The sequence below is a fragment of the Pipistrellus kuhlii genome, unplaced genomic scaffold, assembly GCF_014108245.1.
Source record: "Pipistrellus kuhlii isolate mPipKuh1 unplaced genomic scaffold, mPipKuh1.p scaffold_m20_p_4, whole genome shotgun sequence".
In the NCBI taxonomy this organism is placed as follows: Eukaryota; Metazoa; Chordata; class Mammalia; order Chiroptera; family Vespertilionidae; genus Pipistrellus; species Pipistrellus kuhlii.
Window position 1 is genome coordinate 15,825,832 of NW_023425540.1, and position 26,745 is coordinate 15,852,576.

Below are 26,745 nucleotides of genomic sequence, written 5' to 3' on the forward strand. Positions count from 1 at the left end.
CCAATGTGATGAACATATACCTTTTGCCATAGTAATTAATCCACGTATATGCACATTTCATGAATAAAATGCAACTTTTAAAAACAGTGAATGAAAAATGTAAAATGACCTGATTGGAGTAACATTTTTAATGGTTATTAAAAAATGACAATTTCACCTTGGTTATGAATGAGTTTACCCTGATTTAAGGTGGGATTCATCTTGTTAATATATATACAAGTTAATGCAGTATTTGTTGCTTGTTACTATATAGCGACTCTAAGGCAAAAGATGAGATAAAAAGAAAGTATAAATATAAAAGGAAATATCACAGAGAAATGAAAATAGAGACCTGATCAAATTGCAGTAAGTCTAAATCCTAACTAACGTGAGCTTTATTGTTTGCTATGTGGGCCAGTCATTTTCTTTTACCTTAGAACAAATTGAATTGTTTTTGGATATTTCCTAGCAATCTGTTATATCAGAATAGATAACTAATATACTGAGGTATCCATGTATAGACAGATATGTAAGAAAAGGACATTATTATTTTTTATCATACTTGAAGCAATACCAATTTCTTTGTTTGCTAAGGAAAAAGTGCCCTTAAGAAATTCTTTTCTTGCTAAGGAAAATTGCAAATATGAACAAGTTTGTGAGAGTTAGATTTCATGTAACAAGATAAGCACAGTGACAATAGCATGCATCTGGGCAGAGAGTATATGAGGATTTCTGTACCTTCCTCTCAACTGTACTGTGAAGCTAAACGGTTCTAACATAGAATGGCTTTCGAAAATTCAAAATGAAAAAAAGCATCAAGTGCATTTCCACAAAGAATAAACTAGAGAGACACTGACAGTGTGGCTAGTGGTGAGGTTAGCACTTACAAAAATTGTACCTGAAAGAGCCTCCGATATTTAATAGGCGCTTAGGCTAAGTTATCAGAGCATTGCTGTGCAGTTTTCTAAAATGCTCGCCATAGGGCTATAAAGTCTTATCTAGTGCTCATTCTACACACATGTTTATGATTAGGATTAAATTACATTTTAGTATTGCTCATTGGGTTGTCTTTAAAGCATTTTTATTGGCATCTATAAAATTCAGGTTACTGCAATTTACTATATTCTTTTACTAAGTAGATATTTATGAACTCATTTCCCATTTAACGTACTGGCAGATATTTTTTAAAAAGTAAATATATATTTAAGACATTAATTCAGTGAAAATGGGCCTCTCCTTTGGTAATTATTGCACATAATACAATTTTCATGATATATATGAACTCACGTATAGGCATACATTAATTTCTACTTGATGCAAATATTATTTGGACTGAGGTAAGATTTAGAGCAACCTACAGTATATTTTTGATCAAAACACCACTAGAAATGGACTTGATTTTATTATAAAACTAAGGCTCCAGTGCATGAAATTTGTGCAATGGGGCGGTGGGGGTGGGGGGACCCCACTGGTGCATGAATTTGTGCATTGGGCCTCTATTGGATAAATAAAATGTGGTATATCTATACTATGGGATTTTTTTTTATCAATAAGAAAGACTGAATTAATGACATGCCATGATGTAGATGAACTTTGAAAACATTATGCTAAGAGAAGTAAGCCAGTAATAAAGGAACACCAATTATATGATTCTTTTATATGAATTGCCAATAAGTAAATGTATTGCTATAGACTGAATATTATGTGCAAAATTCATATGTTGAAACCTAACAGCCAATAGATGGCATTAGGAAGTGGGGTTTTTGGAAAGTGATTAGGTAATAAGGGTGGAGGCATCATCATTAAGTTTAGTGTTCTTATAGTAGAGACCTCTAAGAACTTCCTTGCCCTCCTTCCTTGTAGGGACACCACTGGATGGCAGCCATGGATGAAACAGGAAGCTCATCCACACCAAACACTGAATGTGCCAGCATCTTGATCTTAGCCTTCCCAGCCTCTAGAACTTTGAAAAATAAGTTTATCCTTTAAAGCACCTAGAAGTTTGAACAGACTAAAACAACTAGAGCAGTGATTTTCAAGCAGTGTGCCACAAGAATTTTTAAAACATGCACTACCTGATTACTTAGTCAGGGGCACTGACCTCTTTTCCCTTAGACGGTCAAATTTAAAAATGATACCAGTCAACACAATAATAGTCATCCCATGTACATGAATAAAAATTATACCCCTTTTTTTTGTCAGATCAGCATAAAATACAATATAGTTTTGGTGTGCTATAGAATTTTAATAATTATTTTATGTGTGCCTTGAGACAAAGTTAAAAATTACTGATTTTGATAAATAGAATCTAGATTTGTGGCTTCCTAGAACAGGGCACATGGAGGAGGCATAACCTCTGAGGGCAAAGAAAAAGAGCATAATTTCATGTTCTATAGCACTATTTTTTAATGCGAAGTTGATTATACGTGTGTGTGTTTCTAATGAATATATATGTGTGTGTACATATATAAAAATACATATAATTTTTTCTAAATGCCTACATAATTTTTGTAAACATAAATTCTAGACCTAGGGTAATTTAGACTTTGGTTGATCACTTAATATGTAAAGAAAGAATTCATTGTTATGATAGATCCATTTTCTTAGTTTTATTCTAACTTCATTTGAACAAAGTCATATACAACTTTTTAAATTCACAAATAGCCAAACCAGTTTGGCTCAGTGGATAGAGTCAGCCTGCAGACTTAAAAGTCCCAGGTTCGATTCTGGTCAAGGGCATATCCCCAGTAGGGGGTGTGCAGGAGCAGCTGGTCAATGTTTCTCTCTCATTGATGTTTCTAGCTCTCTATCTCTCTCCCTTCCTCTCTGTAAAAACTCAATAAAATATATTTAAAAAACACACAAATAAATTCACAAATAATTACTGACACTTATGCTTGTGTTTTTCTGAACTTAGATATTAACCATAGTGCATTATTCTGTATCTCCTATATTTCTCTCAAAGAGGGCATATACCTACATATTGAAATTCCAAGTTATTACTTTACAGTACGTTTTCTAAATGATAACTGAAGCTTGAGGAGGGGTGTTATATTGTTGAAATTATTCAAGAACAACGATCAATTTTCATTTCTTTTTCTTCCAAACTGAAGTGTGTGAAGAACCATTCTTCTAATCCCTTGATGACTTACTTATAAGCATGATGTAAGCACAGTTAGAAGGAGAACCAAATGCTTTGACTCAGGCATGAGGACTAAGTGCCCATGATGCAATTTTTCACCCCTATGCCAGGATTAAGGTAAAGGAGAAAGAATATGATGTATTCACTGTGTCTGACAATGAGTAAAATTGTGTCTAATACATTTTGTGCACTCTCTTAGATCCTGGCATCAAAAATAAAAATGGTAAGAGACCTGCTTATGAGAAAATCTCAGTATAAATCCTCCTGTACAGTGACAGATTTTCCTATAGTACATAAAGTCAAGTCATTTACCTTTTTCTGAAGCAGCAACTGTGATGTTGTACCACGGAGTTTCTTCTCTATCAAGAACCTTTGTAGTTTTAATAGATCCAGTATTGGCATCAATATTGAAAAACCTGTCATCTTCAGCATTGTAGTCAATGAAGTATCTAGATAAGAAAATAGATACTTGATGTTATTATAAAAAATATAAAAGTGAAGCAAGTGAGAAACTCACACATTTAAATATGTATATTTAACTTTTATGTCTGGCTCTTCAGATTGGACTGGCAACTTTATATTTGCATAGAGTGACATCAATTATTTTTAATCACAGTTTGTCTTTAATGCTATGCTTAGTTTAACTAATAATTAAAAAAATACCTACCAAATTCCATGAATAGAATAGTAGACAGTAGAAATGCAATGATTAATAAAGGAGAGGAAAAAATCACCTCTGGGAAGTCAATAGTACATTGGAAGGAAAAAATCAAATGCATAATAAAATTTCTCATTGCTACCTTTACAAGCATTTTAGAATAGAAGGAAATGTCAGAGAGTTTAATTGTAGCTGAGATTTGATCATAAAAATAAAATGGGGGAAAAACCCCACACATTTCGTTATCATCGTATATCCATCTTCTAGCACCTTTTTTAAAGCAATGATTGAGAAATGAAATAAATGGAAGGTGGATTGCATTACTGACCACAACTCTTCCTTCTCCAATTCATGTGCTTTGCAGGGCTCTCTCACAGTAGGAGTGGCCTCCAGCTTACTTTGGCAATAGAATGATTTGAAAGCAGTGGTGTCCCAAACCAGTGGTCAGCAAACTCATTAGTCAACAGAGCCAAATATCAACAGTACAACGATTGACATTTCTTTTGAGAGCCAACATTTTTAAACTTTTTCTAACACCACTTCTTCAAAATAGACTCGCCCAGGCTGTGGTATTTTGTGGAAGAACCACACTCAAGGGGCCAAAGAGCCGCATGTGGCTCGCAAGCCACAGTTTGCTGACCACGGTCATAGACCATACTTGCACCTAGATTTCATGAGACTTTACATGTTTCCTCAAATGCTTTGCCACTGACATAAGAAGCACATGCCAGGCTAGTCCACTGGCCCCAGAGGAAGATGGGAGATGCATGGGCAGAGTTGTCCCAGTTCAAAATGTCCAGCCTGGAGTAGAACTACTAGTAAATGAGCCGATGCAGGATGGAACACACTGGAGATGAACAGAGCCAGCAAATAAGAGCCAGCTCAGGTCAGCTGATCCTCAGCTAACTCACAGTGGCCTACACTTTGGATTTAAATTATTTATTTCTTTACCCCCAAGTTTTGGGGTTTCACATTATTCAGAATATTTAATTAACTTAAATATGAATAAAACTATAATAAACAATCATGTGTTCTAAAAATATTCCAAACCATAGGAAGAGAAGAAAAGTCTTCTCTCCTAAACCTCTAGTACTTCTTCCCTTTGCATTAGTCTCAGCTTAAGTGACATTTTACCTTAGTCCTGAATAAAAAGTGAACTATTATATGCAAAGGGCCAAGGGAAGAGCACTTGAATATAGAAAACCAACATGCAAAGATCCAACTTAAGGAAAAAGCCTGACTTGCTTTAGAAACAAATGTATCTTTCCATGTAGCCAGGAGAATAAATGAGTATGATGGACAAGCCCTGCAGCACATGGTAAGGGGTTCTTGCTTTTTTGAAAAAAGCAATGGTTTTCCATTAACACGATTTATTTTATGTTATTGGGGGGGGGATAACAGTGACTACTTTAAATCTTGGGTTATAGAAATGTAAAAACAATTCAGAATATAAATTATGCCATTTTGGACAAGGGTGGGGAGAAAGAAGGGAATGGAAACAACTGTATTACATGATGGTATACTGTATATAAGACACAACCACTGGGACTTTTTGTTGAGGTGGCAGCAGTAAAGGGTAGAAATCCCAAGTAACTTAGTTTGTGTGTATGTGTTATAGTGTTATGATCATAAGAAAATCCCTTTAATGTGTGAAATGATTATGGTGTGAAATGTTTGCTGTGTGGAGACCACAATAGTGTGTAACTTTCAAAATGTTATAAACATGGTGAAGTTTATAACATTTTGTTAAAGTGTAAATGCCCTGCTCTTAGCATAAGGCACCCCATCTGGCCCACACTGATAAGACACAAGATGTTTACCACTGGCTATATAAGCACTGGACCTTCTTTGATTGGCGTCTCCGGCCTGATAGAGGAGGACTCCACGTCGCTCTCTGAGATGAGTCCCTGACTGCTCTCCTGTGTGAGCCTGAACCAGCTGTGGCTGCCTGCCTGTCTCTGTCTTCGTCATCCATCTTTCCATGTGTATCGCCGGGTGGCTCTGCCAGAGCCTAGGACCAACTAGGAATAGGTAAATAAACCCTGTGTGATTGCATACTCATTCTGTCTTGTGTGCCTTGTGTTCTAGTTTGGCTCAGCTGTCTAGACATTAAAGTACCAGGGGATAGACCGTTATGGCTAACTCCTAGTCACCTACTTTTGTTCCACTAAGTCTAGGCAGATAATTAATTAATTGGGGCATAGTTGGGACAGTGTGTATGTGTGTGTGTGTGTGTGTGTGTGTGTGTGTGTGTGTGTGTGTATGTGTGTTTGATCTAACTATATAATGGATAAGCCCATTTAGAGATCTGGACAAAGAGGTAAGGGAGCCGGGCCAGTGTGGTTCAGTGTTCGAACATGTCCTGTGAATAAGGAAGTCACATATTTCGGGCTCTATCCCCAATGAGGGGGGTGCAGAAGGCAGCTAATTAATGATTATCTCTCATCATTGATGTTTCTATCTCTCTCTTCCTTCCTCCCTGAAATCAATAAAACTTTTTTTTTTTTTTTTTTTTTTTTTTTTTTTTTTTTTTTAAGAGGTAAGGGAAATACTCTCTTTGGGAGAAAAACAATTTGAGAGAAGTCAATCACCTTAACCCATTATTCTTCGATGTCAATTAGATAAGCATGTGTAATAAAAAAGTGCAGACTTAGATGTGGGTGTGAAATTTAAGTGTGTTTTCTGAACAGGAAATATAAATTTGAGATATATCAGCTTAAATTTAAGGTAATGGGAATGGTATAAGCTCATTTGAAAGAGAAACGCAAGAATAAAGAAAGTGAAGGATTTGAACACTATAGCACTTTTTGCCTAAGGCAGCCCAGGATTTGTGTAAAAGAAAGTGCTGGTGAAAGGAGAGAAACAGCCAAAAGGAAGAGAAAAATTGGGAGAGTTAGGCAATTGAGAAATCAACAGAGAAGTGTTATAAACAGGCAGCCCCGGTGGATTCTGTTAAGCTGAGTGAGGTTAGTGAAGGTTGGTTTGATTTGGCAGGATGGATATGACTGGTTAACCTGAGAATAAAGTTTCAATAAAATATGAAAGGATTGGATTGTTATTATAGTGGATTCAAGAATATATTGAAAGTGAGAATATGAACCCCATGAGTTATGACACTTTTTGGGCATCATTACCTGAAACAGAGATCAAGGGAAAAAATGAAGCCTTGTGTCATCAGAGAAGTGAGTTTCAACAAATTATTATTTTTTCTGTGAAGGGAAATATTAAGCACTGTCTTTCTTGAAGGAAGTTATCATTTTGAAAGAGTGAAATACCTAAAAAGGTGATAGGATTGGGTTCCAAAGCACAGATATAAGAGTTTCCATTGAAAGTAACAGAGACCTTTTGCCTGAGGAAAATCTCAGAAGTTGGACAAATATTTTGAATAAGTAATTGTGAGCATGGTAATATCACAGAATTCATCTTAATTTCTAGAACAGAGTATAATTGAAAAACAATCCAAATATCTGATAGGCATGTATTAACAAGACATCCTATCTAATAAAAGAGTAACATGCAAATTGACTGTGCCTTTGTTATAGCCATAAGCCATACCCACCAATCAATCAGGAGTGAGTATACAAATTAGCCCAACCAAGATGGTTGTGGCCAGAGCAAACAGGAGGCCTGGGTTTCCCTAGCAATGGAGGATGCAAAGCTTCCTGTACACCCTGATAGGCCCTGGACTCCAGTCAAGGCTACAAAGTTTCAATTATAGAAGATAAATAAATCCCAGCCACTTGGGTCACCAGGGGGTGTGGCCAGCCTGAAAACCACCACTGGCCCCTCACTCAGGCTGCCCCATCCCCTAAGGGAACCCCCACACTGATCCATGACACCCCTCAGAGCAAACCAGCTGGCTCCCACCCATACAGCAGGCCTCCATCCTATCTAATAAAAGAGTGATATGCAAATTGACTGCCACTCAAATACACAGGATGGCTGCCCCATGTAGACACAAGATGGCCACCACAAGATGGCTAGCAAGGGAGGGCAGTTGGGAGGGACAAAGCCTGCAAGGAAGGGCAATTGGGGGCAATCAAGCCTGCAGGGTAGGGCAGTTGGGGATAACTGGACTTGCAGGGAAGGGCAGTTGGGGGGACTCAGGCCTGCAAGGGAGAGCAGTTGAAGGGGACCAGGCCTGCAGGGAAGGGCAGTTAGGGGCAAATAGGCTGGTGGGGGAGCAGTTAGGCATCAATCAGTCTGGCAGGGGAGTGGTTAAGGGGTGATTAGGCTGATAGGCATAAGAGTTAGGGGCAATAAGGAAAGCAGGTAGGAGAGCAGTTGGGAGCCAGCAGTCCTGGATTGTGAGAGGGATTTCTGACTGCCCATTTAGGCCTGATCCCAGTAGAGCCTAAAAGGGCAGTTGGACATCCCTCGAGAAGTCTCATATTGGAGAGGGTGAAGGCTGGGCTGAGGGACACTCCTTGCCCCTCTCATCCTACCTCCCCGACCCAAGGCACAAATTTCATGTACTGGGCCTCTAGTTTAGAATATATTGCTAAAGTGTGAAACCTTATACCTACTTGTGTATACATACAAAGGCCAAAATATTGCAGAAATTAATATTACCATGCAGATTAAGACTATAGAGTATCTAACTAGGAGCTCTTTAGTAAAAATAACAGATATAAAGGGACAAAGGGTACCACTTGTTACTGTGTGATCAAAATAAGAAATTGACACTTGTGCACTAATTGCTCTAATAATAATTACATGTTAATTGAAGGAAGTTCAACAGTAAAAGCAATTTAAATAAGAAGTATAAGGCAAATCTGTTTCAAAGAAGAGACACCAGATTCTAACACTACAGAAGAGTAGGAAAGATCTATGTTATTGGGCTTTCCAAAACATTAGGCCATGGCACTCTGAAACTGTTTTACTTTTTTATTTTACTTGAATTCATATCACACACAAAAAACCTCCTAATATGTCTAACCTAGAGGCCCAATGCTAAACTGCTTAGGGGGTGTGAGAAGATTTGATGAATGAAAAAGATAGCATCCCTTAAAATATAATCAATTAGCATTCTGGTTTTTATATAGGAGTGGGCAGAAGTAATTTAATAATAATAAATAATGCAATAATAAGTAAATAATAAAATAATGAATTCTGAGTTGTGTGTATTCACAACTATAAACCTACTTTTGCCCACCTATGTATTATCTAAAGTTAGATACTATTAACCTGTCTTTGAGAAACTTTTCATTTGGGCGTACTCTCTAGAGAACAGTTTCTGAATCCGAAAATGGGACCCCAAATTGAAACATTATTCAACCTGAAAGTTTCTTGTGGCAACTAATAGCAGAAGTCCAGATTATGTTTCTGTCAATACAGCCCTATGAAATATGGCAGAATATGGCCCTTTTTAGAAATCTGATCACTTCAGAACTGTCAGTCTGAAATGAAATGGGGGTTCCTTCTGTTTGTAAGCAAAATAAAAGATCTGAAAATGTATAGCTTCTTTATCAAAATAACCCCCTCTCTTTTACAGACTTTGCACAGAGTTCTCTAATGTAAGGGCCAGTATTAGTTGTTAAATGCTTTTAGAACAAATATATTTTTATTTGAATTTATAGAATAAAAACCTGTTTTTAAATATGTTTAGAAATGGTGGGTATAATGCTAGGCATGTGTCCTTTGACTCTTACTATTTCCATTTTAATTTTCTTTGCAACCTAACACCCTGGAGATATCTGCAACATTAGGGCTAGATATCAGCTATGCTTGGGTCCCAAGAGTCTTATTTGTGGAGTTGCAATTGAATTTCAACTCAGGGAGAACTAAATAGTTCTGCTTAAGTAACCTTGGATTTCTGCCTAGACATAGAAATAAAAACTCATAAAAAGGGTAAATAGAAATGTTAGAAAAAAAAATAAACTATTCAAAACTATATTAGGAGACTAAATATAGAATAATTTAATGCTATTTAGTGGCATAGTTCTATTAAGATGCTCATCAAATAAAAAAAAATAGATGACAATATTCTTAGTAGGTAACTATCAAATAATCTATAATAATAAAAGCGTAATATGCTAGTTAGACCCGACATCCTTCCGGACATCCTTCCGGACATCCTTCTGGACGACCTTCCTGATGAAGTCAAAGCTGCGAGGGAAGCCTGGGCCCTGGGTGCCAGAAGAAAGCTGCTGATGGCAACCAGGGGAAGGAAGGCCTACTCTTGCAAGACTTTCCTGCATTGGGCTTCTAGTTTTTATAATAAAATTCATTTATTTCCTTTTATAAACCTTAAAAAGGTAAACATGGCATCTTAATATTTTATGAACTTTCATATATAGTTTTTTGCAAATGATAATATTAATTTGATATTTTTGAAAAACATCCAGCAAATATAATATCTGGTAACCATTTACATAAGTGATATAGATTCTAAGTTGGGATTAATGGTAAAACCTAAAAAATTTTAGAAATGTAGTCCACAGTTTTCAAGTAAACCAGTGTAAATTGAAGCTAGAGTATATGTAACTGGAAAAGATATTTAAAAATATTCTTCAGCCAGAACCGGTTTGGCTCAATGGATAGAGCGTCCGCTTGGGGACTGAAGGGTCCAGGTTCGATTCCGGTCAAGGGCAGGTACCTTGGTTGTGGGCATATCCCCATTAGGGGGTGTGCAAGAGGCAGCTGATCGCTGACTCTCATTGATGTTTCTAACTCTCTATCTCTCTTTCCTTCCTTATTGATAAAAAAAATATATCAATAAAATATATATTTTTAAAAATATTCTTCAAATTCTACTCTCCCCATAATAAAGACTATATCAGGGTAATATGTGAGACTTAAGAAAGCTGTCTGTAAAAGGTAACATAAGCTAACATTTATTGAGCAAATATAATGTACGACATTGTGCTTTAAGTATTTTCTAAATGCTAGTTCATTACATACTCAAAACAACTGCGTGAGATCACTATTATCTGTAGGCTATGTTTACAGAGAAGAAAACTGAAGCACAGAGTGATGGAAATGTTATCAAAAAGCTCATTAGTACAAGAGATTAAAATATAACCTAGGTCCATACATAATAAGCTCCTTTTCTAAAGAATAGACAATATTGGAGTCTTTCTATATTCATTCCAAAAATATTTATTTGAGGGAGTACAGAAAATAAAAATATAAAAGGAGAAGAAATAGCAAAAGCTGAAAATTATTTAGATATCGATTTAGTTAGGGAAATTAATAAACAAAAAAGGAAAAATAAAGTATTTCAAACTAGTACGATCGATGGCCAGATAATAAATATGTTTACATTAATTCTATGTCAAAATTGAAAATAAATGCTTTATACTTAAATAAGATGAAAATTCATTATTCAAATTAGAATAAAGGGGCCAACAAAGAGGCAAACAAGTTATAATGGTAGCAAACAGCCATTTTCAGTAGCAATTACCTTTATTCCCATATTTTTATTTTCTTCAAGAGAAGCTATTTTAAACCAATTACCCAGTTCATCATCTGGCACTCAATTCCCCTGTGATTACATAGGTATAGACTCAAGAAAATTAGTCATATTGAAGTATATTAGAAGAGTTATTTTTCATTTCAATAACAAAATTCCACTCCTCAGAAGCATTTATTATTTTGATTATAGTTTGGCCATTTTACCATAATAAATTAATTGAAAATGTATGCACTGAAAATCTTACAGTGATTTACTTGGAGCAACATCAGTTGGCTTGAAGTCTAGGAGATTTCTCTCACATGTCACATGTTAGATACTTGCAGACACAAAACGTGAGTGGTAAAGCAGATTTATTTGGGATTTTTGCCTCCCAAACAGCTGTATTGGTAGACTTGACTGAGCTTGACTAATAGATGGGATCAAATTTAATCCATATACACCCTATGGGATACTTCAGCAGCTTGGCCTTGTCTTTAATCAACCAACCAAGCAAACAAGATTCATTAAAAATGTTAAGGTTCCATTTGTTCAATTTTTGGAATACAATGTATCCCACAGCCATGCATCCAGAAAATAGTCTTTCCAAAGCATACGGATCTTGTCACTTGATAAAGAGCATAGTGTGCTTCTAAAAAGGGGCAGTGCACAGAGCGCAGAGCTATTTTGGAAGGCTTTTGAATTTTCTCAACCAAAGCAATCCAATGAAACAAATCATCTCACTGAAGGAAAGCTCTGGCATCAGAAATCATGTTTCCCCATCTGTTAGTTACTCTTCTAAGTTTTTAAAATAGCATACGTTCTAAGAATCCCGAGTTCTAGAAACGCTATGGAACCATTTAAAGCATGTTTTAATTTCTTTGAAATAGTCACATGAAACTAATGTATTAGGATGTTTAGTCTCCAGTCAGTAGTCTAATAAAAGAGTGTCTCTTATCCAAGATTTAGCTATTCATTCCAGGCTAAACAACACCAGACCACCCAGAAACTAAGCTCTCTTCCTGGGTCAGGACTGTGACTTGGGAAGGTCACTACTATATGCCAGGGTGTCAATGAACTTGAGCAAAAAAAAAAAAAAAAAAAAAGGAAAACATTTACAAGTGCTCTGTACCTTAATTAAGGCATGGAAATGACCATGTTCTGATCAAATCTCTATGATTGGTTAGCTGTGTGATCTGGAGCCAGTCATTTGGTATTTGGTCCTCAGTTATCTTCTTCTATAGAAGAATGGGTTTTTCTCAATCATTTTTTACATTCCCAAATGTCATATTTGCATGACATTTAGCAGTAAATTTCTTAGTCAATGTAAATATGCTAACTTGGCTCTATGGAATGTGATACAGTTATAAAATGCAAGTTATAGACAAAGAATTGTGGTTTTAAGTAGGAGGCTTAAGATTTGGAAGCAGTCCAAGTGCCCATCAGTAGAAAAGAGAATAAAAATAGTCATGTACATTTATACAATGAAATACTACTCAGCCATAAAAAACAGAAAATTTTACCCTTTGAAACAGCATGGATGGACCTGGAGAATATTATGCTAAGTGAAATAAGCCAGTCAGAGAAAGATAAGTACAATATGATTTCAGTCATATATGGAATCTAGTGAACAAGCTGAACTAGCAGGTAAATTAGGAATATAATCATAGACAGACAGCAGGCTGACAGCAGAGGGAGGATAAGAGGGATATAGAGATTGAGCAAAAACTAAAAAAGAGAAAGAACTCGTTTAGGGACAGAGATAACCATGTGGTGATGGGGGGGGAGTAGGTTGGTAGGTGGAAGTGGAGGAGAATATAGGGGGAATAAATGGAGGAGAATATAGGGGGAATAAATAAATATAGGGGGAAAAATAAAATCAAGAGAAAGAACAACAATAATTAAATAAAAAAGAAGGCAATTACAGTTTTGATCAGGGTATATTAAAGTTGCCATTAAGGATCCAATTAAACTATACTAGATTTTCAATAAATTAAACTTTTATAAGCAAATTGGGTCTATAGAATAAAAATATATCAGGTAATATCTTTAACATATATATATATATATATATATATATATATATATATATAATATATATATATATATTTTATTGATTTTTTTACAGAGAGAAAGAGAGAGGGATAGAGAGTTAGAAACATCGATGAGAGAGAGTCATCAATCAGCTGCCTCTTGCACACCCTCTAATGGGGATGTGCCCGCAACCAAGGTACATGCCCATGACTGAAATCGAACCTGGGACCTTTCAATCCGCAGGCCTATGCTCTATCCACTGAGACAAACTGGTTTCGGCAACATAAATATTTTTTTTAAAAAATTTCCAGTTATTCTTTGTCTTTCTTTTCAAAAGTTTGAATCCTATATCCAAACCTTCTTAATTATGCCTTTTTTATTGTTGAACTTTGCAATATAACCTTATCATTATTTTCAAATATCTCTTAATTTTGCTGTTTTTAACATTTAATATTAATGTTGTATATCTAATTCCCACCTCATCATGAACTATGTGAAAATTTCCGAGAAACATAAAATAATATAACAATAAAAACTCAACAACAAACACACCAAAAATAATACAGTCAAAAAATAAATAAATAAAGAACTCATGAACATGGACAACAGTGCAATGATTGAGAAGCTGGAAGGGGGTGGGTGGAAGTGGAAGAGGGCACAGAGAGGATAATGGTGATGGAAAAAATAAAATAGAAAACAAAAATAAAGAATGCAGTTATTTCACTGAGGGCATTTGCTCATTGAGGCTACAAGTAAACTCAAAAGATTAAACACTTTTAATTCTTTGCAACTCTTATTTTTTTTAAGCGATACTTTAGAATTTTTTTTCTTCATTTGGCATATATTTTCAACTCTAGTCACAATTTTATTCCCAATGTTAGCATATAAATGGGCTATTGCTTCCTAAATAGTGTCATGTTGAACATTTAAAACAATTAAGCACAATATTTGTGATTTCCTTCTAATTGCTTTAAAGTTATACAAAGAAACCATAAAAATGTTATCAACAATAAGTAAATATATAGATATATGCAGACTTTAAATCAGAGTGGAAAGAAGTTAGGATGGTAGAATGTATTTAGAGATTCCGAATATATATATAGATTTACAATAAAGCTCTTCCTCCTATGAGAAATTATTGAGGTCTTCAACAATTTTTTTTTGTGTTTTACTAAATCAAGTACTATATGTTTTAGTATTATTACATTTACTACCCTTGTTGTACTATAAAAAGAGGCTTGACTCTTTTCATCATCTCATTTTTCCAGTGCATGAAATGCATCCAAATAGTAGACCTGAGGTCCTGGCTTTACTCGATGGCTTTCTGACCACGTAAGACATCAGTCTGTTTGTGACTTTATGATCCTTGACTTCTACAAATGCAATTGTTGATGACTGTTATTATTAGAAGTTGTTGTTGAAATATATAAGAGGCCTGATTAAAACACAAAACAAAACAAACAAACAAACAAAAAAGAGGCCATGTATTCTGGCTTTAAAAACACACAAACTGCTCTAACTGGTTTGGCTCAGTAAATAGAGAGTCAGCTTGTGGATCTAAGTATCCCAGTTTTGATTCTGGTTAAGGGCATGTATTATATATTGGTTGAGGGCACAGTAGAAGGTGTGCAGGAGATAGATGACCGATGTTTCTCTCTCATCAATGTTTCTAACTCTCTATCCCTCTCTCTTCCTCTCTGTAAAAAAATCAATAAACTATATAAAACAAACAAACAAAAAACAAACAAACAAGGTTTTGGTGGGAAAACAAAACTGGATTTAAATTCTGGATCTGCTACTTTATCACTATGTAAATTTGGCCAAATTACTTAACATTTCGAGCTTTAGTTTCTTCATCTGTAGACCCCTTAGAGCTCTTACACGGGTTCTTGAAATGCTATATAAAGCTCCTAGCTTATAGATAACAAGCCATAAATGATCACTATTTTTATAGTCACAAGATCACATTTACAGAAAGCTCTCTAGCTCCTCTTGTTCAACCAAAGATTGTTCATATTCTCTGGCCAGATGGCTCAGTCTGTTGGCACACTGTCCTGTACACCAAAAGGTTGCTGGTTCTATTCCCAGTCAAGGCACATACCCAGGTTGTGGATTTCATCTCCAGTTGGGTCCTGTATGGAGACAACCAATCAGTGTTTCTCTCCCACATTGATGTTTCTCCCTATCTCTCTCACCTCCTTTTTCTTTCTCAAAAAAAAAAAAAAAATCAACAAAGACATAACATCAGGTGAAGATTAAAATACATAAATACTAGAGGCCCAGTGCATGAAAATTCATACACAAGAGGGGTGTCCGTCAGTCCAGCCTGCCCCCTCTCACAGTCTGAGAGCCCTCAGGGGCAGGAGGCAACCCAACAATCAGGGGATGGCAATGCCCCATCACACTCTGCTGCAAGCACTGCAGGCAGCGCAAGCCTTGGCCAGCCCTGGTTATTTGAGCCTCAGGCAGCTCTGGGCGGCTGGGCAGCCTCAATCCAAGGCTTGCCTGTGCCTTGAGCCGGCCCTGGGAAGATTGAGGGGACTGGGCCCCACTATCTTGTGGCTGTGGGCACTGCCATTTTTGAGGGCATGAAAGTCAATTAGCATATTCCCTCCCTATTGGCTGTGAGCGCCACAATCTTTGCAACAGAGTGAGGGTCGATCAGCATATCCCCTCTTTATTAGATAGGATATTGCTCATCTCTCCACAGCTACTGGGGAGTTTCTGATTTCCATTTGCAGCATGCCAGCAATTGAATGCAGCCTGCTTAAATTGAAGGTTTCTTCATTGCAGGTAAATAGCCTGGTTTTGATTTTACTTTTTTCAAAGGTGGTGATTATACTGCTGCCAACTGCACATTCTTGTTGTGAGTTGAAAGAGACAAAAGCTAGACATGGTATGCTCTTAGAAATCTGAAGAGTCTTACTAATAATTTAGAAAATTGAAATACAAAAGACAGAAGTCAGGAAGCTTTTCACAAATGTCTGAAAGACTCAAACTCCCTTTCATTATCAATTCCACAGACTTGGAGTTAATTGCATTTCAGGGCACATGGCAAGGTACATCTTTTCACTGCATTTTTGCTTAATTAGTACAAATGTTTAGTCCCCAAGAAAGGTGAAAGTATAAGGCTTGTTTTTGTGTTTGTTAATGTTTTCTGATTGTAATCATTGTTTGCACCCAGAGGCCCATATGAATGACATACTTTTATTGAAATAAGAAATAAAAATTATGTAAATTACACCTGGCAAAAGCAGCTAAGGAATCTAATTATTTTAAGGTAGCTTCAGAAGGATTTATTTTGGTTGTCTAACCAAAACAAAGCAGAAAGAATAATGCATATGCTGATTGATTTGTTCTCCGTATTAGCATTTGGAGTCAATGCACCAATCATCTTTGCATCCCAACAAGTGGGATGCTCAATTAAATAATGGATGTTCAATTAATGCTCCCAATAATACACAGAATTTACTGAGGCAATTAATATTATCATGGGTCAATCCAATATACATAAACAATTTATTTTATAAAAAAGTGTATAGTTAAAATATTACATGGCTGTAAATGTATGTGAAACATACTCATTGGTATACATTTCCCAAAAATCTCTTTTCAAAATCGCTTTCCCTGAATATAATTAGCATTCCAGTTTTACCAGTAAACCAGCCATTTTAGTTTTCCTCTGTATCAAGGTTTTTTTAACTTTAGCACTACTGATATTTAGGACCAGATAATTCTTGGTTGTAAGCACCATCTCTGATCTCTACTCAGAGGTAACTAGCATTCCTTGCCTAGTTGTGACAACTGAACATGTCTTTAGACATTGTCAAATGTCCTCTAGTGGGGAAACTTTGCATGGGAGCCACTGTGCTAAGTGGAATGGATGTTTTGGGATATGTTGGCATCTACAGAGCAACAGTGAAAGTAGTTTGTCCCTGATCTTAATGTTTCTTCCTCTGACCTACCCTTTGGGCACATAGATGCCACTCTTCATAACATTTAAAAATTTTATTATTATTTATTTTGAATTGCAAATCTTCCCATCATTGCTTTGATTATAATGGTTTGTCCTTCTTCTCTCCCCCACTGATATTGCTGCAGGATAAATTTTAAAGATGTCAGCACACAGCCTTTTCACGGTCTCTGTCTAATGTCTTTCTACAATCTCAGCACTTGCCCTTCACATACAGGTAACCTGTGCTCCTGATATACATAAAAACTACATTGATTTTCTCTATTCTTTATCTGTCTCAACCTTAACTTGGGTTTTGAACCTTAAAAAATTCAACTCACTATGTCTACAAGATTGTGTGCACTTTTTTCCATGCACACTTTCATATTTTTATCATCCTATCAAAGAATGCAATTTTTTCAAGTTTATCTCTACTGGACTTCAAACTGCTGCTGCTGTTGTGTGCATGAGCTAATTTCTTTATCCTAAGGACTATTGTAATAATCAAATAAGGTACTTTAAATATCACTTTTTTAATATTAAAATGCTAATTATGTAGTCTGTACCTTTTAATTAAAACTGACTGTGCCTCCCACCTCTTTTAATTAAAAGGTACAGACTGCAAATTAATATCTTAATATTAAAAAAAAAAGTCTTACTAAAGTTTATCAAATACTTTATGTAAAACTAATAGCATTAAATATTTAGGTTTTGGCTCCTTTTGATAAAAGATGGGCCATATTTGCAAATATCCTTTATAATGCTACAGTTTTAAATATAGTTGAACAAATTATACTTTCTGTTAAGTATCAGAAATGCCATTTAAAAACTAGAGGCCCAGTGCACAGACTCATGCACCCAAAGGGGTCCCTTGCATAGCATGTGGGGTTAGGGCCGAAACCAGAAGTCTAATGCCGCCAGCCATTGCTGACAGCCACTCTTGCTCATCCCGCCCTATTGCATCTACCACCACACTACCACCGCCATTCAGTAGGCACACGGCAGCTCCATTGAGCTCTCCAGGCTGCAGTGGCCAACCCTGAGCCCTGAATCTGGTGTCCGTGGATCAGCTAAGTGGCACTCCCACTATGAGAGTGCACTGACTACCAGGGGGTAGCTCCTGTGTTGAGCATCTTCCCCCTGAAGGTCAGTATGTGTCGTAGCTACCACTCAACCAGTTGTTTGGTTGTTCAGTCACTTAGGCATGTAATGCTGAAGCATAGCAAGCTTTCCTCTGGTTGGAAAACTAATTATGTCATCTCTTACTTCTATCCCTTACATATCAATTTTTATAACTGGGTTTATGCATACTATTTTGTATACTTGCATATCCTGCTTCTTCAAGCAGTCCCAGCTCTTGCTCTCAGTGTAAGAGAGGGCGCCCATTGACAGGGTACTCCTTCTACACTCACAGATAAAGCAGGAATATTGAATGCATACATTTGTGCACATATCATTGGTTCTCTCCATGCATAGGTACTGTGGACTTCTTTTTTTAAGCTGAAACAATCATGCTTACATAAAAGGAAATTGAGAGCCTTCACAAACATTATGTAGATACCAATGGAAATGGTTACTCTATCACCCTTTGTTAAAATAGATGAGAACTCACTCTGACAGGTTTGGCTCAATGGTTGAGCATCAACCCAGGAACTAGGAGGTTGCAGGTTTGATTCCTGGTCGGGGCACATGCCTGGCTTGTGGGCTTGATCCCAGTAGGGGGCATGCAGAAGCCAGCAGACTGATGGTGTGATTGATGATGTTCTTTTCTCATAGATGTTTCTATCTCTCTCTCCCTTTCCCTTCCTCTCTCTCTAAATATCAATAAAAAAACATTTAAAACAATTAAAAAAATAAAGAGAACTCAAGAGAATCAGAATAAATATGGGGACAAGCTGACAGATTTATTAAGATTTTCTAGCTTCTAAGACCTTAGGATTACCCAAGAGAATAAATTCAGGGTAACTGAGGACTTCTACATGTCTGCAGTTTTTGATTTTGTTATAATTGAGACAAAAAAAACCTTTCTGATTATACAATAAAATTTTAATAATCTCCACTGCATGACATACTGTAGTAACATAATAAAATATTTACTGAGCACATACTGACTGTGCTAATTACTGTGTATCAATCTAATCTAATTATATCTGCATATTTATGCAGTATTATTATTCCTTGTTCATATATTTTGGAATTAACATTCCAAGGTTGAAAAACTCTATCAGATCACACAGCCAGTCAGTCAAGACCCCAGAATTCCCACATGCCTTCCTATAGTGTCAGTGTCTAGTCAGCTTTGGACAAGTTGACAGTTATTATTATAAATGACTTCTAGGTGCAGGCCACTCTGCTTAACATTTTATACACAATGCCTAATGTTTTATCATAATACCTGAGAGATAGTCTTTTTTCCTTTTGCAGGTAAGGGTGGATGATTTCCTAAAGGAACACAGCTATTGTATCAGAACCCGGAGTCAGATAAACCTTCTTCCCAGCCCCCTCCTCCTTTGTTCTGTAACTATACTTCCTATCACTAAGGAATCAAGGTTTCTCAACTTCAATTCAATAATGTTTCCAGTGAATTATATCCATATCTATTAAGTCAAGTGTAAGAACTAATCTGTGTGGTCCAAAACATACTCATGGATATAACTACATATATTCTTCATTTGACAGAAACCCATCTACTACATGACTCAGATATAAAATACCAGTAACATAATTTAATTGTAATTACAGAAAAATAACAGATATAACATCTTTAAGTATTATTTTATAAATTTTAAATTACTGTGACACAATCAAAATATTTAGGTGTCTGAAATGTGGAAGCATACCTTACCTTACTAAGCTGTTGGCGCTGTCAGGATCTTGTGCCAAAACTGCTCCAACGACAGTTCCAACCTTGGCATTTTCATAGACTTCCATGATGTAGGAGGGCATGGAAAAGAGAGGTGGTTCATCCACATCCCCGACAATGATCTTCAGCATGGTGGCGTCTTTAAAGGGACCCAAGTGAGAGAAGCGAAAATCAAGGTGTGTATTTGCTCCTTCTATGTTGAGGGTGTAGGACTTCTTTTTTTCATAGTTCAGTGGCTGCCAGGGGGAAAAAATGCAAGATCCAAATAATGACAGTTATCACTTTCAAACAAGTATTTTTTTCTAGTTTTGAATAGATGTAAGTACATCTATTTTCTCTTAAAAACAAACCATAAAGTCTGTACAAGTAATCTCCTTGCCAAGTTAACTTATTAAGTGTGAATTTAAAAGCGATTATCTATAATACTACCAACAGTAAAAAGATAAATTTAAAAAATTGGTATTGATTTGTTAAATTTATATATATATGCACTTAAACAATTAAAATAAAATAAAAATGTAAAAAACAAACAAACAATATATCTCATATCATTGATTTGCATCTATCATATCTTATTTTTCACCTTGCTGGTTTTAAACTTTGCATCATATTTTAGAATCTGATAAACTTTTTTTAAAAAATAGTTTTATTGATTTCAGAGAGGAAGAAAGATAAAAACATCAGTGTTGAGAGAGAATAATTGATCAGTTGCCTCCTGAATGCCCCACGCTGAGGATTTAGGCTGAAACCTAGGCATATGCCCTGTCCAGGAATTGAACTGTAATCTGGTCCACAAATCAATGTTCAACCACTGAGCCATGCCAACTGGACTAAACTTTTAAGTTTTCAGCTCAAAATATTTTATTGGAATTTTGCAATAAATTTTATACAGACATTTCAATTTCATTGTTTTGTTTTTCATTTATTTTCTCTGTTGCTAGTAAAAGCATTTCACCTATTTGTTTATTTTATTACTAGAGTCCAGATGCACGAAATTTGTACAAGGGGCTGGACCCTTGCCACCATGGTGACTGGCTCTGCCTTGGCCTCAGTTTACCTTGGCAGTCAGGGCCTCTGCCTCAGCCCCCACCACCACCATGGCTTCCTCAGGAAGGTGGTCTGGAAGGGCATCTGGTCTAATTAGCATATTACACTTTTATTATTATAGATATTATGGTATAATCAACTTTGTTCTGTATAGTTTTTATGTTTCATTTATTTTTTTAGCTTTCAGTTTTGACTAATCTTATAATCTTTTTAGTGTACTCTCTTTTTTTTTAAATTGTCAACCAATATTTATTTTTCTCTATTAATTACATATGTCATCAATAATGAATTTGACTTAGCATATAATAATAAATAAGGTCAATATGGCATTTTGTCCCAAGGAATATATGGTCTAATGAATCATATAAAATAGTAAACAGACATTTATAGCACTGTGTATTTAGTGCTATAAGACTGGGTATTATGGAAATTAATAATAAGAATACAAACCTAGGTGCATGTAAGCAGGTCTGTCCTTTTTCTAAGAGGAAGTACCTTTGCAGATAAGAATTGAATGTTTGGGAAGTGTTTAGCATGATGAACACAATAGACTCCACAACCTAAAATGAGCTCAGATGTATGAGCTTAGAAAACAGAGTTCAGTGTCAAAAGTCTCCATGGTGATGTTAGTGCAGTTGATGCAGAGACCAGGCTTTGAATGCAAGCCTGGGAAGTACCCACTGATGCTGAACTTCCTTTGTAATATCTATGAGAAGAAAAAGAGATTTTTTTTTCATCCTTATTTCTGTCACTAATTTTGTACTAGCATGCTTCTTGAAGCTTATTCTCTTGGCATTTTCAGAGAATGATCATTCCCTATGGAGAAACTCAGCTATTTTCCTTTATCCTAAGGGACAAGGAGAAGCTGATTAGAATGAGGATCCTTAAGGAACTTTATAAATAGTAAGATCAGTCTTACTGGTGTTTATTTTCCTTACCTCTTCTGAATTGCCTTGGATAATTGGCCTTCCCAGAGATTGGTGATTGCATAGAAGGAAAAATAACCATTTAATTTAAAAACTTGATATGAAGAAACTAAAACCTAGAAAACTTCTCAGGTCATGGGAACATGGATGAGATTGGGCTACCACAATATTTTATAAGTTTTTAATAGACAAAAAAAAACTAACTGAAAATCTCAATTTTTCTAAAGTAATCATTTGTTTTTGAGAGTTATTTAGAAATCTGTAAATTTTACTTTCTTTAGTTACTGGAATATTTTTATTTATTTATTTAATTTACATTTTATTAAAGAAAAGTTTGCTGTTGCCTGTTGTTGTGGTTAAGTTTCTGGTTTTGTTGTTTTCTGAGTCATTTTCATTAATGTTTAGTTATATTGTATTTGGAGGAGCACATTTTTGCCTGTACTATTTTGGCATTTCTCTGTCAGAAGTTATTAGAAACACAGCAATAGATTTCACTGAATTGAAATGGACTCCTCCCTCTTCAGCACCAGGCTGAGCAGGAGTATTACTTTCTAGATATTAGAACCTATTAAGAATAAAAATATCTGGTTGGCTGAGGTTTTTAATAATAAAGTCCCTAATGAATATTCAATTTTTATAAATAATTCATTAGAATTGGAAAACTATTTTTTGTTATGCACAAAGTATGATCATGGATTTGCCTATCTACATACTTACAATGTCTTAGGATGCCTTGTTTATTGGTCTTTGTAGTTCATGGCCTCAAAACTTTACAGTTCATGGCAAAGGACAGTCTGATTCTTAGTCTTTCATGTAATGCCAAGCAATGTAATGATGTCAAAAAAATCAAACACAGCCCACTAAAAACGTGGTTATTTGGATTAGATATAGTACGGCTACAGTGAAACCCATTTCCTTTTTTATTAGCCAGGCCAAACTTAGTGTCTTTTGACCATATTTTATCTATGTTCAATAACTACCTTGTAAGGTGTTTACATAAGAAAACTGAAAATCAAAAGACTTGATATAATGTCATATATTGCTTTAATGACAGGACAAAATTTTTATTTCATCTGACAGGAAAAGCATATTTTCCATCACCTTTCATTAATATGGAGACAAATTCATGATTTTTTGGTTTAAACCAATAGGCATCTGTATGTAATTAAATAGTTTTAAAAGGAAAAGTGATACTACAAATGATGTTGTTGATATTCATTAGGAGCAAATAGGGTTGGGACCCCGTATTGAAGAAGAAAAAAAAAGGGACAACTTTATAAAGAGCGCAAATTGGTATAAAAAGCCCAAGAAGGGATTCAGAGATAGACTCCTAAGAAGAAACACATCCCTAGCTAGAGGTTTATGTCAGAGGAAAAAGTGCATCAACTTGCATTCATCTTTATCACTTTTCTCCCTTTCAGCCCAGTCAGGCTCCATTAAACAATGAATGAAAGTTATCAAAGTGTGTTTTCAAGGTGCCATACCATGGCCTGGTGAATTTAACTTGGCAATTTTCTGATGAAGAAATGATATGGACAGGAATGTGCAGCACTCCTGCAAGCTGATTTAGAGAGCACCGCTGATTTTGATCTTTGGGAAGTTTAGCTGCTCTGCCTTGCTGGCTAACGTGAGCTGCTTTAGAGATGAAATAAGGGACAGATTTTGACAGACTTGAATCCATTTCTTGCCATCTGAATCAGTACCCCTTGAAGGTTAAAACACTGAGTTATATAGTTTAGGTTTTAAATCTCTATACTTTACAACATAAAACATAGCAATAAAATAACTCTGACATTGGTAATGCTAATCTGAAAGATATAATTATTTTACACAGACCAGTGATGACTACTGCTTTATAAACTTTAAGTTCTACTTTGTAGGCCCCTGCATAACATTCAGAAATCTTGAATTTTAAATCAATATAAAATTGTGATGAATAGAAGAATTAATGTGTTTTTGTATAGAGCAAATTGAAAAGTATATACAAAACAAAGATAGATAGATGGATAGACAGATGATGATAGATGATAGATAGACAGATGATAGATAGATAGATAGATAGATAGATAGATAATTACATTTATGTTAATATCTACAATAGCACATGGGGGTAAAATTTCTCAGCCTGTGTTCTGAACATATTTGTTTAAAAGGTCAATTCATTCCACCTTGGTCAGTACATAGCTCAGTTGGTTAGAATGTTGTCCTATACACCAAAAGATTGCAGGTTTGATTTCTGATCAGGGAACATACCCAGGTTTTAGGTGCATATGTGAGACAATTGGTCAATGTTTCTCTCTCCTCCTCTCCCTTCTTTTCTTTCTAAAATCCATGAAAGAACATGTCCTCCAGTGAGGACTAAAAAAAATTAAAAAGGCCAATTCCTTGGCCCCACCCACTCCAGTCTTTCTGAATCAAAATATGCAACAATTAGTCTAAGGATCTGAATAAGTAGAGTTTTAAGCTGAAGTCATTAAACATTTAAAGACTGAGATACACTTCACTAGGTGTTACATTTAAATTAATTTTTGTAATTTTATTAGATCCACTTTTTTTTTTTAAATATGGACATGAACCTTATATGTTCTTAAAAGCAAAAAACAATTGATGCAATCCAATGACAAATTCTTAAGAATAAAAAGGAATGGGGACGAAACCAGTTTGGCTCAATGGATAGAGCGTCGGTCTACGGACTGAAAAGTCCCAGGTTCAATTCCAGTCAAGGGCATGTACATTGGTTGCAGGCACATCCCTGGTAGGGGGTATGCAAGAGGCAGCTGGTCGATGTTTCTCTCTCATTGACGTTTCTGGATCTCTATTTCTCTCCCTTTCTCCTCTCTGTAAAAAATCAATAAAATATATTTTTTAAAAAAAGAATTGAGGATAAGGTTAATGGTTTTACCAAAGCTGTTTTGATGGATCCATGACCATCAGGTATAAATCTATATCCTAAAGAATTTTGGATACTGTGGTAAAGATTTTACATTAGTGTAGTTTAGAAAAGCCTCTTAATTAGAACATAGAGTAATGATATTAATATAACTGACATTGATGATAAATCTGTTATCTTAGAACAAAGGCCAGGGGGCACATACATGGTGTATTCAACATAATGTTTTTCAACATACAAGATATAATTTCTAAGAGAGTATCCAAAGAGCCACTCACAATGTTGCATAACTAAAATGTAGTTACATTTTAAAGAGGAGATATTTTATCATCTTAATGAGCTGACAATATGGATTATTCATACCCCTGCTAAATTTTCATTCATGCAAAAATGAGTGAGTTGCCTAAATCACTGACATTATATTCATTTTACCTTCTTTAAGGAAAGGATCCCTTCTCTGGTCTCTTTGTCAGTAGAGATGGAGAATATTCCAATACCATCACCATTGATGATGGAGTATGTCATGTCAGCATTTGAACCAGTGTCTGCATCGTTTGCCTTGATTTTCCCAACAGCTGAACCAACTTGAGCTGACTCAGGAACATACAGCTGATAATGCTCTGAAAAGTATTTTATATTAAACATTTCAGTGATAATAAATTTATTTTACAAGAAAATACATTCAAATATTTAGAAAAATATTTAAATGAACATAACATTAAGTTGTTTTCAAGTTTTAAATTTTAGTATAGCACTTAGTAATACAGTACTAGAATTACATGAACTTTAACTTGTATGCAAAATAGCCTACATATGAAGAATTTGTAGATGTCTGAATTAAAATATTTTTTCCAACTCCACACCCAGAAACAACAGAAAAATAGATGAGTGAGATCAAATTTGCATTTTGATGTTGAGCAAAACTATCGTGCAATCTCCACTTTTGCTCCAGATAATATAGAAATTCAAAGTGAAAACAAAAAAAGAATATAGCCTACATGTGAATGTGATTTTTACTTCATTCAATAAACTTAAGTTGGTGAAAATTATGGCAAATACATATAGTGTTTTTATATATTTATTTAGCATGTATTCTTGGTCAGCTTCTAAAAATAATTTAAAGTAATTTTATAATAAGTAAAAATAAAAAAGGAAATTAAATAGGGTGCCTAGAAGTAAATCCATACATAGAAAGCCAACTGATCTATGATGAGGGTGCCAGCAGTACACAATGTATAAAGAATAATTTCTTCATCAAATGGTATTGGGAAAATAAAACGTTCACATATAAAAAATAAAATTGGACCTTTGCCTTACATTATATACAAAAATCACCTCAAAATGAATTAACAACTGAAAATGTAAATTCCTAGAAGAAAACAAAGGGGGAAATCTTGACATTGGTTATAGTAACAATGTTTTGGCTATGACATCAAAAGCACAGAAGAACAAAAGCAAAAATAGATCAAAAGGACTACACCAAACTAAAATACTTCTGCACAGCAAAGGAGAGAATCAACAAAATTAAAAAGACAACCTATATGATGGGGCAAATATTTTTAAATCATTAATATAATAACAGATTAATATTCAGAAATTGAGGAACTTATACAACTAAACACTAATTGAACAATTTGATCAAACATGGGGAGAGGAACTAAATAGACATTTTTCAAAAGAAGACTTCCAAATAGCCAATTGGTACATGACAATATGTTCACCATCACTAATCATCAGAAAAATGCAAATCAAAATAATAATAATTATTATGTGCCAGAACGGTTATTACTAAAAAGACAAATATAACAAATATTGGTGCAATCTAAAGAAATGAAATCCTTATTCATTGTTTGTGGAAATA

General features: G+C 35.2%; 1 protein-coding gene across 3 annotated transcripts in view; it reads right to left on the reverse strand.

Moving 5' to 3' along the window:
• Positions 1-26,745, reverse strand: part of CDH18 (cadherin 18) — a 306,995-nt gene that overhangs the window by 37,543 nt on the left and 242,707 nt on the right. For all 3 annotated transcript variants that reach the window (XM_045571578.1, XM_045571580.1, XM_045571579.1), the window contains exons 6-8: positions 25,317-25,504; positions 20,004-20,257; positions 3,434-3,570 (exon numbers count right to left, since the gene is read on the reverse strand). In XM_045571578.1, coding sequence (XP_045427534.1) covers positions 3,434-3,570; positions 20,004-20,257; positions 25,317-25,504 — 579 coding nt within the window. The remainder of the gene's footprint in view (positions 1-3,433; positions 3,571-20,003; positions 20,258-25,316; positions 25,505-26,745) is intronic.